This window comes from Bombina bombina, chromosome 1 (assembly GCF_027579735.1).
Source record: "Bombina bombina isolate aBomBom1 chromosome 1, aBomBom1.pri, whole genome shotgun sequence".
Lineage (NCBI taxonomy): Eukaryota > Metazoa > Chordata > Amphibia > Anura > Bombinatoridae > Bombina > Bombina bombina.
This window is the reverse complement of record NC_069499.1, coordinates 685,004,243-685,019,870: the sequence shown is the minus strand read 5'-3', so window position 1 is coordinate 685,019,870 and position 15,628 is coordinate 685,004,243. Positions and strand designations below refer to the sequence as shown.

The window sequence follows — 15,628 nt, the reverse complement described above, 5'->3', positions numbered from 1 at the left end:
AGACCCATTTTACCTCGACCTCTACCCCCAAATACTGAGATAAACTCTTTACACTGCAATACCAAGCAAGCAATTAATAATAAAAAGAAATGTGGGGTGTCCTTACTCATAAATGCTTCCCTACAAGAAGAGGAGGTGATTAAAGATAAAGAGGGGAGATTCCTTATAGTAAAAAGTTTAATACACAACACTTCTATCTTGTTGGTTAATATGTATGCACCAATTGACCATCAAGGACCATTTATTTCCAAACTAAGCAAACAACTTTCTTTATGGAAAAAATATAAAACTATAATTGGAGGGGATTTCAACATGACGCTGAATCAGGGGTGTATTATGTCCTAGGCCAACAAGGCCGGTGCCTAGGGCAGCAGATTTGGAAGGGGCATCACATCTGCCCGATCCTCTCTCTAAAAGCCAGCACACAGTACAGTGAGCAATAAAGTGCAGGCTTTTACGGAGAAGACAAGGCACATGCGCTGATTAAGGTCACTCTTCACATGCAGTGCTCCTTTAAACCTTTGCTTCATTTAGAGCCGCCGGAATTTTTGCAGTGGAAGCGTTCTTGGTGAGAAACTTGCCCGGGATATGCTTACAAGGTGGGACTGAAGGGGAAGACCTTGTACCAATATGCTGCCTCCCCTTGTCAGCTGTGGTGGGTCTGCGAGTGCAGTGTTTAATGCAGGTCTTGGTAACTAACAAATTAGATGCGTTTGTGCACTGCTTAGATCAGCTTGTGATGTCTAATCATAAAATCTCAGCGCTAATGTATGTTAGCTACTGATAGCTAGCTTTCCCTGCATTCATGAACCCACGGAGTAAATAGTAAACGGAAACTTAAAATGTTTAATTACTTGAATGATGGTAATTACTGTATGTTGTTGCATGTGAAGGCAAAAGAAAGTTTCAAAGTGTATTCTTCTTTCCCTCTCTTCCTCTTTCCCTTCTTTCCCTTTCTCCCTCCCTTCCTCCCTCAACTCCCTCCCTTATTTCTTTCCCTCCCTTCTTTGTCTCAACTCCCTCCTTTGCTCCTTTCTTTCACTCCTTTCTTTCCCTCCCCCTTTTCTTTTCTCCCTCCCAATTATTTTCTTCTCTCTCTCTCTCTCTTTTTCTTCTCTCTCTCTCTCTTTCTTTCTTTTCTCTCCCTTTTCTCAGGGAGCAAATAGTATGATATGCATGCAATTCAACCCATCTGTATGCAAGTGTTTTGCTAGTCCAATTTCTTTTGAATTGTTATGAAAAAAAAACCAAAAAAAACATTTTACACACTAACCCAAAAAAATATTAAAGGGAAAACCTTGGGGGGGCAGCAGAATTTTGAGTGCCTAGGGCAGCACAAAACCTAAATACGCCACTGCCCCCGTTATAAGATAACGCTTAACACCTACCCAAGTTCCTTTATTTATTTTGATCCTTACCAGTTTTAATACCAATATCGGAGTTATATAAAATGCAAGAGAAATTTTACAATTTGTTTGGCAAGGGAAAAGAGCGAGGATCTATAAACATCTAATGATGAGACACAAAAATGGAAGAGGTATAGGTTTACCAAATTTGTTATCCTACTATTATGCAGCCAGAATGGCCCAAACCATCCAATGGCATAGAATAGATAATGCACCACAATGGGTTCAAATTGAAATGAACATATTAGGACTGGAAAAAAATAGATAAATTACTATGGGCAAACAAACAAACTAGACCACCACACATCAGACAATACATTTTGAGCAATCACACTACCTCCCTATGGGATATGTTAACTCATACATACCTTGTAACTCTTGATTCGGTAGTAGGTGCCCAAGTACAGAAGAAATGGGAAAACAAGGTATTATACAGAATTGCAGACGCACTTTTAAACAACAAAATAATCTTAATAGTGCAATATGCGAAACTAGGCGCACCTGATCAAAATATTTGGTTCTGTTATCTGCAGCTTAATCCAGGGTACAGGAAATAATAGGGTACAATATGGCCCCTAACAATACTCTCTTTGAATCGCTTTGTCTATCTAAAAACCCTGGAAGAAATTTAATATCGCTTTTATACCCAATCTTCAATATTATAGATAAAGACAAAAAAACTTCCATTATGCTAAAATGAGAAAAGGAATTAGATAAATCTTGGATGGTGGAAATGCTGCATTGAAAGAAAATTTCCTAAAGGTTGTATATAAATGGTATGTCTACCCCACAAGATATGCTAATTCAGAGGAAGAAAGCAACCACTTATGTTATAGAAGATGTGGGGAGGTTGGATCATATTTACATGTTTGGTGGCAATGTGATGGGGTTAAAAAGATATGGGACCAAACTTTAGACTGCTTAAAGGGACACTCAAGTCAAAATTAAACTTCATGATTCAGATACAGCATGCTATTTTAAACAACTTTCCAATTTACTTCCATTAACAAAATGTGCACAGTCTTTTTATATTTACACTTTTTGAGTCACCAACTCCTACTGAGCATGTGCAAGAATTCACAGCATATACGTATATGCATTTGTGATTGGCTGATGGCTGTCACATGATACAGGGGGAGTGGAAATAGACATAACTTTGCAATTTATTTAACTAAAATCTACTACTGATTTGAAGTTCAGACTAAGTGGTATTGCAGTGTCTTCTTATCATGCATTTGTTGATTATGCAAATCTTCTGTATTGACTGGTCCTTTAAACAATATTTATTAAAATCACTGACATAATGAAGATTACCCTGTCCCCAGAACAAGCTTTACTTCATTTTCCAGTTCATGGTGTATTGAAGAGATGCATAGCTAGATTTTGGAAGATGGAACCCCCTATGTTTAATTATATCAAAAGAAATATTGGATATCATTATAATATGTCTAGGGCTTCCGCCACACTATTACATATTAAAGATCATTTCATTGAACAAAGGGAGCCATATATTATGTGAAAATTTGAAAATGTAATAAAAAGATTTCAACAAAAATCAATATTTATTTTCTATAGGTTTTGTCATATATGCTTTTTGATATGTATATTAAGAAGAGGATTCTCCAAACGGTTCACATTGTGCCAGAAACAAACCTTTGAAACTCATGGTGCTTATCAGACACTAATGTGCTAGTAGTCATTGTCAATAATAAGCTGATATTATCAATTATTCTCTCTCTTTCTTATCTATCTTTCTCTCTCTCTTCTCTTTCCTTTCTTCGCTCTTTTTTCTTCTCTCTTCTCTCTTTCTCTCTCTCTTCTCCCACTCTCTTCTCTTTCTTTCTCTCTCTCTATCTATCCCTTCTCTCTCTTCTCTTTCTCTCTCTCTTCTCTCTCCTCTCTCTCTCTCTATTCTCTCTCTCTTTCTCTCTCTCTTCTCTTCTCTCTCTTCTCTTTCCCTTCTTCCTCTCTCTTCTTTCTCTCTCTTCTCTCTCTCTCCTCTTTCTCTATCTCTTCTCTCGCCTCTCTATCTCTCTCTTCTCTTATCTCTCTTCTCTTATCTATCTTTCAATCTCTCTTCTCCCTTTCTCTTCTCCTTCTCTCTTTTCTTTCGCTCTCTCTTCTCTCTATCTATCTCTCTTATCTCTCTCTCTTCTCCCTCTCTCTTCTCTTTCTCGATCTCTTCTCTCTCTCTTCTCCCACTCTCTTCTCTTTCTCTATCTCTTCTCTATCTATCTATCTATCTATCTATCTATCTATCTATCTCTCTTCTCTCTCTCTCTCTCTCTCTCTCTCTCTCTCTTTTCTCTCTCTTTTCTCTCTCTATCTCCTCTCTCCAGGACTGTCTTTAACACAGGGCAAAAGGGGCAGCTGCCCTGGGCCCAGTCTTTGTTGAGGGGCCCAAGAGTCTAAAAAAAATAAAAAAATATTTTTATTTTTTTTTTTTAGTTCATGCCAGACAGCTGATTTCATGTGACATGGAGGACACACACAGTCAGTCCTAATATTGTCACAGTCAAAGGTTCTCTGCTTATATTTATTTGTGAGAAACTGTGTCAGACCATGCCGATGTCATGTGACATTCCAAGCTAGTGCCATGTGCTGTTTTAGATGTGCACTGTGCAGCACTGTATGCTAAGCCCTAACTAGGCATCCAGTAAATCCCACTGCATCAGAAAAGGTCCTGCTGGGGTTACTACTGTCACCAGGTCACTGCTCTGGTGGTAGGGATTGTTTCTGGGTAGGGCTCACTATAGGCGCATGCAGCAGAAAGCTGGAGTGGCAGGCACGTGAGGATTTTAGCATCTGTGCAGCTGCACACACTGCTCTCTTCAGTCTTGAGGCTGTGTGACTTGTTTGTATCCATGCAGCCTTGGGCAGACATGCTGGTCCCCTTAGCCCTGCTCTTTCTGCTGTGGCTCTAAGATCAACTAACTGAGGTTTGTTAGGAAAACAGTGCTTTGTAGAAAGGTGTCAGTGGGAAGAATAAGTGAGTGTACACATGCCCCTCCCCCATGCAGCATTGTCTAGTGCAGGATGAGAGGGAACTTGTTCCTAGCAAAGTAGTGACATGTGCTGATGTGGCTGATGTATAGTGTCATGTTGATACTTCACACATTAAGGTAAGGTTTATTCTTATAGTTTTTATTTCTCTCTGTTTCAGATTTTACAGCTTCCCATAGTAGTTCTACTGTTCCAGTCAGTAAACTTATATCTGTCTGCACCTCTATGCTTCCGCCTCAGTCTTTACCTTGCTTTGCTCCTGTTGGCTGCCCTAAATCTCTTTAATCAGCTAACCTCACACTAGAATCACATTCAAAAGCATATTAAATTAATCCAGAGAGGAGGAATTTATATATTTATTTACTTATTAGTACTGCTTAGGTCCAGTTTCACATATTGCAATTTTTTTTAATGATTATCCCAGCAGTTGCTGATCCACTGCTGGGCTAATAATTAAAAAAAAAAAAAAAAATTGATTTAGTTGTTTTTTTTTGATGTTGGGGTGGAGAGGGAAATTGCATGGGAGGGGCCAAGAAAATGTTTGCCCGGGGTCCAGTCAGTATTAAAGACGGCCCTGCCTCTCTCTCTTCTCTCTCTATTTCCTCTCTCTTCTGTCTCTATCTCATATCTCTCCTCTCTCTCTCTCCTCACCATCTGTATTCTCTCTCTCTACTCTCTCTCTCTTATGCCAAAAACAAACCTTTTGAAACTCAGTTTGCCTAACAGACATTAATGTATTAGTTCTCAGTAATCAGCTGATAATATTCTCAATTATTCTCTCTCTTTCTCACTCACTCTCTTTCTCACTCTTTTTCTTCTCTCTCTCTTCTCTCACTTCTCTCTCACTTCTCCATCACTCTCTTTGCTCTCTCTTTCACACTTTCTTCTCTCTCTCTCTCTCTATATATATATATATATATATATATATATATTATCTTTCTAACTCTCTCTCTTCTCTTTCTTATCTCTCCCTTATTCCTCTCTCTTCTCTTTCTCTCTCTCTCTCTTTCTCCCTCTCTCTCTCTATCTCTTCTCTCTCTTCTCTCTCCCTTCTTCCTCTCTCTTCTTCCTCTCTCTTCTCTCTCTCTCTCTTCTCTCTCTCTTCTCCCTCTCTCTCTTCTCTTTCTCTATCTCTTCTCTCTCCTCTCTCTCTATCGCTCTTCTATTTCTCTCTCTTCTTTTATCCCTCTTCCCTGTCTCCTCTCCCTCTCTCTTCTCTTTCTCTCTCTGTTTCTATCTCTCTCTTCTCCCTCTCTATTTTTTTCTTTCTCTCTTCCCTCTCTCTCTTCTCTCTTTCTTTCTTTCTCTCTCCCTCTCTCTTCTCCCTCTCTCTTCTCTCTCTCTATCTCTTCTCTCTCTCTCTCACTCACCTTTCACTATCTCTTCTCTCTCTTTCTCTATCTCTTCTCTCTCTCTCTTCTCTTTCTCTCTCTCGTCTCTTCTCTCTCTCTCCTCTCTCTCTCTCATATCTCTGTTCTCTCTCTCTCTCTCTCTCTCTCTCTCTCTCTCTTTACCCTTCTCTCTCTCCTTTATGCCAAAAACAAACCTTTGAAACTCAGTGTGCCAGACACTCATGTATTAGTTATCAGCAATAAACTGATAATATTCTCAATTATTCTCTTTCTCACTCACTCTCTTTCTCACTCACTCTCTTTCTTCTCTCTCTCTTCTCTCATGTCTTTCACACTTCTCCATCACTCTCTTTGCTCTCTCACACTTTCTTCTATTTTCTCTCTCTCACTCTCTTTAACTTTCTTATCTCTCTCTCTCTCTTATCTCTCTCTCTTTCTCTTTTCTCTCTCTCTGCTACCTCTCTCTTCTCTGTCACACACACACACTCTCTCTCTATCTCTCTCTCCTTTCTGTTTGCTTTTAGGTTAGCATATCATAACACTAATGTTTTCTTGTTCACTGTTCTGCAATTATATTATAAGGGGTGACATCCCCATAGACCAAAGCAAGAATAAAATTTATGGTATGTAGGAAATGTAACTGTCAGCATGCACCTATCAGTTGTGATGCATTGAGATTGAAAATACACTGTTAAATATATTTTGTATGTATAGTGCCCCAGACAAAGTAGGCATGGTTTATGATGATGTTTACTCTGTATCAAGTGCAGCAAAATTAAATGCCTTGCATGATAGAATGTTTCCTATCCTGTAATTTGTCACTGACTTCCATTACAGTATACTTTTTTTTTTTATTTCTAGCTTTACTCACAGCCAAACCTCCCAGGCCCTTGTTCCCAGTGGAGAACCAGCCAAGTGTTATAGATGTCCAGCTGGGTAAGTCCCCTCTTGGGAATAATAGATTCTAAACTTTCAGTCCATTAACAGATGGGAAAAATTGAGCGTAGGAAGGAAGGTTTATGACCACTGTTATTACATGCAAATCAATCTGCTACTTCTCATTTATAATGCTTTATTATACTGTAGTAGCAGTTTAAAGGATATGGGTTTACTTAGCAGTGGAGGCTATTAATGCTAATTGGTTAAGCAGCATATTAAATATGGTGAATGCAATGTTGGCAGTTCTATTTTTATTTGACAAAATAAATATAACATCAAATATTAAGCAAACAAAGATGCTCTTTTATTGAATTTTTATTTAGAGATATAAAATATTTAATTTTTTGTTTGCTTTATACATAATGTTATAAAGCATGGTGTTTTATCTGTTTATATAAAAACAAATCAAAAAATGTTTAATTTTGGCACAAATTATTTTCAGAATACAAAGTTGCATTGGTAGCACTTGCTTATATGCGTAATAAAAACTGTAATGTGTGAATAATGAACTTTAAATTTGAATATGAGTTGTGGAAATGGCATGGTTTAAATTTAATTGCATAGTGATAATGATATAAAATCTGCTATACTTTATTGTGAAAACTAATTGATTTTGGACTGAAACCTTCATATAACTACAAAAGAGAGAAATTTGGAATGAAACTATAGACAAATGAACCTTAAATTTACATTAGATTCCCTGTGCTAGTGTTCTTTAACCCCAGTTCTTAGAATACATTTACGGGACAGATAGTCATAATATCTATAGTACATTATAGCATAGGGTAGATAATTAGGACCATGTATTTATGATAAAACCACCTGTGCTCTGTTGAATCTGGCAGGATGAAGTCATAAGTCAGGCAAACTTCAAAATTAAGTCGATATGCTAAACCCCTACAATGCATTTTAATAATTGGTTAAAAGGATACTAATCCCAATATTTTTCTTTCATGAATCAGACAGAGCATGCAATTTAAGGAACTTTCTAATTTACTCCTATTAACAATTTGTCTTCATTCTGTTGCTATCATTATTTAAAAGACAGTAATTTAATGCTTAGAAGCCAGCTCATTTTAGGTTCCGTGCTTGCTTATTGGTGGCTACATTTAGCAAACCAATAAGCAAGCATAACCCAGATTCAGAACCAAAAACGGATCGTCTCCTAAGCTTTACATTCCTGCTTTATAAATAAAGATAGCAAGAGAACGGAGAAAAATTGATAATAGGAGCAAATTAGAAAGTTGCTTAAATTGTCATTCTCTATCTGAATCAATAAAGAAAAAAAAATGTGGGATTAGTATCTCATTAATTAAGAAAATACACAAAAGCCTGAGCGTAGGGTGTGACACTGACATACGCTAATTGCTGGTGCCTACTAGATGGGTTCCCGTCACTTCATGCATAATTGCAACACTTGTGAGAAACCTTTTGTGTTCCTCTTTGTAAAAGTGCTGGGTATCTCTACCTACAGAACTGTTCAGTGCCATCTCGTTCAATGTCTTCTTTAAATGACTCTGAGATCACATCAGAATTGGCAGGGAGTATGCTCATTTATTAGAAACGTAAATAGAACAAAAAATAACCAAACACGATTGCAAGTGTCTCATTTTGTTGTACCTAGAGCAGCATGTAACCTAAATATTTCATTTTCAATACGCGTTTTATTATTTACATTTGATTGAACCTTTAAATTACTTTTCTATAATGTTTTGATATATTTCTAATTGTATTTTGCAGAGGGAAAGATCAGTGCATCCACTGAAAAAAACCCCTACTAAATCTGCACCAATAGATGCAAAATATGCAGCTGTCATTAATGGGACAAAACCCCCAACATAATTATTTCATGATTCAAACAGAGCTTACATTTTAATCAATATTCCAGTTTACTTTTTATCTAATGTACTTTGTTCTCTTGATAATATTTGTTGAAAAGCCTACCTAGGTAGGCTAAGGAGCAGCAATGCACTACTTGTGAGAAAGCCCCTGATTGGTGGCTGCACATATATTCATCTTACTATACCAAGTTAATAGTAAAAAGTTTTTGCACAAGTGTTAGAATATCACAACCCTGTTAATGTATTCTTCCTTTGACTTCAATGTAGTGCGAAAAAACCTAACACCAAACAAATCTCGCAAACCCAATCGCATGTTCTCAAGCTAACCCAACATGAAATGTAAATGTTTCACATTCCAATGTTCTTCATATACATGATTATATATAAGTATGAGCAGAACATTGGAATATATAAAGTTTACAGTAAATAAATAGTTAAACACTTTATTAAATATCAATATCCCATAAATATGATTTTTCATGTTTTTATCTACTTGACTATAAAGGGCTTTAAAACACTATATATATATATATATATATATATATATATATATATATATATATATATATATATACATACATATATATATATATACACACACACACACACACACACACACACACACATGTATACATATGCATTTATGTGTTTATATGTGTATATATGTATTTACAGACATATAAGTACATAAATATAAACATATGTATATTTAGACATATATATGTATGTATTCCATTGTTAAAGCCCTTTGCCTGCCTCTTTTTTCTAACGCCTGAGACCTCATATCTTTGAGCCCTTTTAACTTTTTATGCAATTCTATTTTTCAATATTTTTTTTTTTATTAGATGGTGTTATTATGAGTGTAACTGTACTTTTTAATGTAATTTTGATGTATTTTGTGCAACTTTTTATTCAAGTGTAGCAGTTCACCAGAGCTCTGGTGCGTCGTGCTATGTCGATGCGTAAAATTCAATTGCTGTTGAGCAAACGCGATTACTTTCAACTTTTTAATACGCGATACATCTGACGCATGCAAACAGTCACGATAAACCTAATATCGCAACAGTTAGCACGCCCTTCCGAATCTGGACCTTGATGTGTTTGTCTAGCTCCCAATAATACATAGCTGCTCCTTCAACAAAGGATCACAAGAGAATGAAGTAAATTAGACAATTTAAGTAAATTAAAAAAATGTTTAAAATTGTTTGCTCCATCTGAATAATGAGAGACAAATTTGGGGTTTTATAATGTTTCAGCATTAGGTAGTGTGAGAAAATGATACACATCCTACAAGAAAAAGCATTCCGCATTATTCGTTGCTGATGCTGCCAGACTCTGAAAATGCAAAGGAAAAGCAATATATTATATAACACTTAATTGTGTATTAGTTTGCACAGTTTTATAATTCTAAAAAAGGAACAAGCATATTTTTGATATTCCTGAGTTTATGAGGATTATCAAAAATATGCTGGTTCCTTTTTTAGAATTGTAAAACTGTACAAACTAATACACAATTAAGAGTTATATAAAATATTGCTTTTCCTTTGCATTATCTGTTTCTAAATTTATGTATTTGCTATCTATGAATTAATAAAAACACCCATTCATTTTGCATTGATGTCATCTCTTGCTTCACAATGAGTTGATTAGAAGCTGTTGGATCTCTTCCTTTAAGTGACAATTTCCAGCTGACATTTTACCAAATTTCCATTTAAGACTGCAAGGTCTTGTCATTTCTTGTGTCTAGAGAATCTAGTTCCTATCTGAAAAAGTCAGCATTGTATTTGCTCGCCCTAGGCTGTTTTGTAGTGGGACTGCCCCAGCAAATTAGCACTTCTACAGGGAGCCGTAACACAGTTTTGCCTGTGGCGTCTGACATGACATGTGCTGGGCAAGTGTTAGTTACTACACTTTAGCATTTATCAGGACCCACACTGGGGGGGTGGGGGGGGGGGGTGCAAATCTTTCAGTAGCTGAGAAAATCCAGCTAATAAAAAACATTTTGTTACTAATAGGAACATTGTTATAATTATAAATACCTTTAGCTGGAAATCTATTGTTTTTGCAGCAGTTGTACTGTTTTTAATTTGAAATATTCATTCTTCTTGCTTGGTCTGTTGTACTGTATATTTAATATTATAATATTATATTAATTATAATATATGGGTAGAAATATATCACTATAACTTACAGGTCAGGGATAAAAAGCTACTAGCCCAGAGGGGAAAAAGTTACTAGTCCACGCAATGATAGGAAAAAGTCAAATTTCTAACTTGTCCAGGACTAGTGGAAACTTAATGCCATGGCCCCAATTTATCAAAGGTCTTGCGGACCTGATCCGACACTGCGGATCAGGTCCGCAAGACCTCGCTAAATGTGGAGAGCAATACGCTCTCCGCATTTAACATTGCACCAGCTGCTGGTGCAACGCCGCCCCCTGCTGACTCGTGGCCAATCAGCTGCCAGCAGGGAGGTGTCAATCAACCCGATCATATTCGATCGGGTTGATTTCCGGCTATTCCTGTCTGCCTGCTCAGAGCAGGCGGACAGGGTTATGGAGCAGCGGTCTTTAGACCGCTGCTTCATAAGTTGTGTTTCTGGCAAGTCTGAAGACTCGCCAGAAACACGGCCCTTCAAGCTCCATACGGAGCTTGATAAATGGGCCTGCAAGTGTGTAAATATATATAATTTTTTTTTGCCCCTAGGAAACACAATGCAAAAATCCGAAAAGTTAATATGCTAGAGAAATAATATCTATAGGTGCTGGGAGAGACATTGCACAACCAAACATCACCATATCTCTTTAGTATGATCTAATGCAAGGTCGTGTGGAAATCTAATGTGGTTTGTACCTTACCTTCCATTAATAAAAGTAATATCCCATTCAACTTGTAGCAGTTGTGTATTTAGAGTTTGTGTTTTCTAGGCACAGGGAAATCTATTGCCTTCAACCACTCTCCCCCAACAAGTTTCATATTTATTTAATATTTTGTATCACAACTAGTGGCCAAAGATGATTAAAAAGTACAAACTATACAGTCCGTTATAGGTGCGCTCCCAAAAAGGGGAATAGTCCAAACCCAAAAAAGAAGTTAACGCCTCTTGGCAAGACGCTACACAGAAAATCTGTTACAAAAGTGGGGTCATCCGGCAGCCTAGTTTCCAACAGGGGTCGTGGTGTCACATCCACAAGCGAAAATCTATATGAGAAAAAAGGAAAAGGCGCCCATATGGTGTAGTATTGTGATGTAGGGTCATAGAAATCTGCAAGTGAAAAATTACTCACAAGTCTCCTAGCACTACCAAAGTGCTATATACGCATTCTGGATCTTATAGCCGTCCAGCAAGCTCACTCCTCAATATACTCCAAACTGTGGAATGTATTGTGTTGTTAAAATTAGGGATGCACCGATACCGATACTAGTATCGGTATCGGTACCGATACCAAGTATTTGCATGAGTACTTGTACTCGTGCAAATGCACCGATACTTAAACCGATACCTCCACTTCCTACCCATATGCTATCTTGTGGTGTTTTTTCAAACTGCATGTACCCATTTCATTTTAAACTGGAGTGGAGACTAAACTAAAAATGGTTTACTATTGTTCTGCAAATACAAATTGCTGTTATTTGTATTATTGTAGGAGAGATCACTGTACCTCGTTCAGACAAACCCCTGGGCAGTTAATAAAATTACTGGGCAGTTAATAAACAGATTTCCAGCTCTGGCTAAAATGGCCCAAAAATATCTTTCTGCCTCATTCACTAGTGTGGAAAGTGAAAGACTGTTCAACTTAGTGTCGAACCTCCATACAAATGTCAGATTGATGTTATATAACAGCCCTACAACCCAATTGTATCACCCCTTTAAATTTAATATTTTATTGTAATATTTTTTATTTATAAACATGTTCAGTGAACTTTTTTATTATTTCATAATGTCTTTTGAATTACAGTCCTTTATAATTATAAAGAAGGAATCTTAAATAATTAGTCTGTATTGTGCTTGTTAAACTGTCACATGACATAAAAAAAAAGTATTGGTAATTGGTATCGGCGAGTATTTGAAAACAAGTATCGGTACTTGTACTCAGTCATAAAAAAATGGTATCGGTGCAACCCTAGTTAAAATCCTCCAGTGCCGTAGGATTAAACTAAAAGAGTGCTATGTTACTAATCTCTAAGTGATGTTATATAGCAAGATCATACAGGCAGGGCCGCCATCAGGGGGTGACAGGGGTGACTCCTGTCAGGGGCCCAATGGGCCAGGGGGGCCCCATGAGGCCACCAGTGGGTACTACAGCAGAGTGCTAATTGAGCATGGGAATTGTTATTACAAGGAGTAAAGTATTAGCATTTGAGAGGATTTCTGAGTGTGCTCTAAACCACTATGCACATAAACATTGTCTGTTCTTTTTTAGAACATTGTGACCTTACTACTGATTATTTACATCTTTCTACAAACTTTGAGACTAACAAGACCTTTCCGGAAGTCACCAATCCACCATTTAACCTTTAAATTATTGTTTAGGCTGTTCAGGGCCCTTCCTTTCAGCCACTGCATGCTGTTGTCATCATTTAGTTGGCATCTTCCTTTGCAAAAAATATAATCAGAACTCCATATTTTGTTTCACAAAACTGTAGTTTACCTCATTACTTGTCAGGTCAACATAAACAAGTGCTGAGTGTCTGTGTCTGAGTGTGTTTCTTTGCGTGTCTGCTAGAATGTCTATATGTGAATCCTTATGTGTGAGTGTGTGTGTGTGTTTCAGTGTATGAGTGTGTTTGTGTGTGTGTATGTTACTACCTTTACAACAATTCCAATTTAAATAGACACTTAAGAATAAAGTGCATATACGTTTTAGTCACTTGGTCAAAAATTGCACGTCAAAGGAGGGGGGGGGGGCCCTGATCAATGGTTAAGTCAGGGGCCCCAAAATTTCTAGTGGCGGCCCTGCATACAGGTGCTCCCTGGCTGCATATATCCCTTGTTCCTCTTTATCTTAATGAAGGTTTCTAGGTTCTTGGGAGCACCTGTATGATCTCGCTATATAACACCACTTAGAGATTAGTAACATAGCACTCTTTTAGTTTAATCCTACGACATTGGAGGATTTTAACAACACAATACATTCCACTGTTTGGAGCATATCGAGGAGTGAGCTTGCTGGTCGGCTATAAGATCCAGAATGCGTATATAGCACTTTGGTAGTGCTAGGAGACTTGTGAGTAATTTTTCACTTGCAGATTTATATGACCCTACATCACAATACTACACCATATGGGCACCTTTTCCTTTTTTCTCATATAGGGGCCAAAGATAACTGGAGGTGTTATTGATTTTAAATATAGCATTGGACACCTAACTATAAATACTGGTTATCTTCATTTGATGACTTTAGGGGGGGATATTTATCAAGCAGCGGATGCTGCTTGCTGCTCACCAGAAACATAAGTTAAGAAGCAGCGGGCGTAAGAACGCTGCTCCTTAACTCATTCACCACCTCTGAGGTGGCGGACTGCAATCATATCATATCTGATTGGGATTATTGACATCCCCTGCTAGCGATTGGCCGCAAATGTGCATGCTGTCGGCATTTAGGGATGCAGGGCGGACATGATTTGCTATAGCGAATCATGTCCGCCCGGGGTTTGATAAATCTACCCCTAGCTCTCTAAAATGAGTTTTGAAGCAGAGCAGCTTCCTGGTTGGGTCCAATCCCTTTAGGAATTCCTAAAGGAATTATTATTTAAAGGAATTATTTAATAGCTTTTCAATAAAACAAATGTATTATTTCACAGGGTCTCAGTGTAAATAAGGAACATTTTGCTTAACTATGTGCTTTATATAGTGATTAAGGGCAGATGAGGGAGGATTGAAGAAAAAGTTAAAAGATGGGCTGAGAATGACGGATGGAAAAGAGAGAGAGTGAAAATGAGGGAAAAATAAGGAAAGTAATGAGCTGGATACAGATAATGGACTAGATTCATGGATAGTCATTACTGTGAGACTATATTAGAAATGCATTGAAATTCACTTAACTAATCTTTTCTAGATAATCGCCAGTGGGCTTTCCTTCCAATAACATATATTGTTATGGGAAGTGGCCCAATACATAATAACTGGCACATCAAACAAGAACAGTTAGCAACACCGAAAAACCGTAACACTTTTAAAACACTTTGCTATGTTAAAGTAATTTTGCTGGATAGAACAGAAATGGTCTCAGTGATTGACATGACCCATATAACTGACTGTGAGTGCTCTTGGTTGTTCATGAGTTTTCTCCATCTGGATTTTTTGACCTAAACCATAACTCAGCATCCAGGATTTAGAAAAATATTTTTCAGGTTATGTTGAAGCTAAAATAATTGTCTTGTTTTCATTTATTTTATTTTTCAACTTTTCTTTTGTGCACGTTAGCATGGATTTATTATATGCTTTTTACCATTTTGGGGGTCGATCCGATAAAAATCGTCGCCCGCAAAAGTTGGCGACGCCAATATTTGCACGGATTTGGTATCCTATATACGGCGTAAGCTAGAAGTTACGCGCGTAGATTTCTGGCGTCGCCCGTAGTTTTTTGGCCCATAGACTGACATACAAAACACGCGCAATTTGCTATCCTATATACGGCGTAAGGACTTACGCGCGCAGATTTTTCAAAATCTACGCCATTCTCAGCTCGCCACAAATTGAAGGCGCAGGTACCCTTGCACTGACTTAGAAACCAACGTAACTCTCAGAAGGCCTAACAAATGCATGCCTAACAATATACATAGCAGCAGCTTGTTCACAAATAGTTAACCTCTTAAAAGCATTTATTATTCCTGCCCCTGCAAGTGTGTCAAACCAATCACAAACAGCACAACCCCTCACCTGCAACCTTAAAACACCTGCAAATGCACACCCTCATTAGCCACCATGTTTCCCTTGCAGTATATTGCATTTAGAGTCAGACAGCGTCGTGGGGCACAAGGGGTGCTGGAACCCCTACAAGCCCCTGTTTTGGATGGTATCCCTGCTGCTGAGGTCCCTGGTCATGGTGCTGTAGCTGTCCCTGCTCCAGCTGCTGCTGCTGCCC

The 15,628-nt window shown here is 37.7% G+C and overlaps 1 protein-coding gene across 1 annotated transcript in view; it reads left to right on the top strand.

Annotated features, from left to right (window-relative positions):
* Nucleotides 1-15,628, top strand: part of IL1RAPL2 (interleukin 1 receptor accessory protein like 2) — a 1,497,664-nt gene that overhangs the window by 1,043,453 nt on the left and 438,583 nt on the right. The window contains exon 6 of the mRNA XM_053699168.1: nt 6,623-6,697. Within this exon, the coding sequence (XP_053555143.1) occupies nt 6,623-6,697 (75 nt within the window). The remainder of the gene's footprint in view (nt 1-6,622; nt 6,698-15,628) is intronic.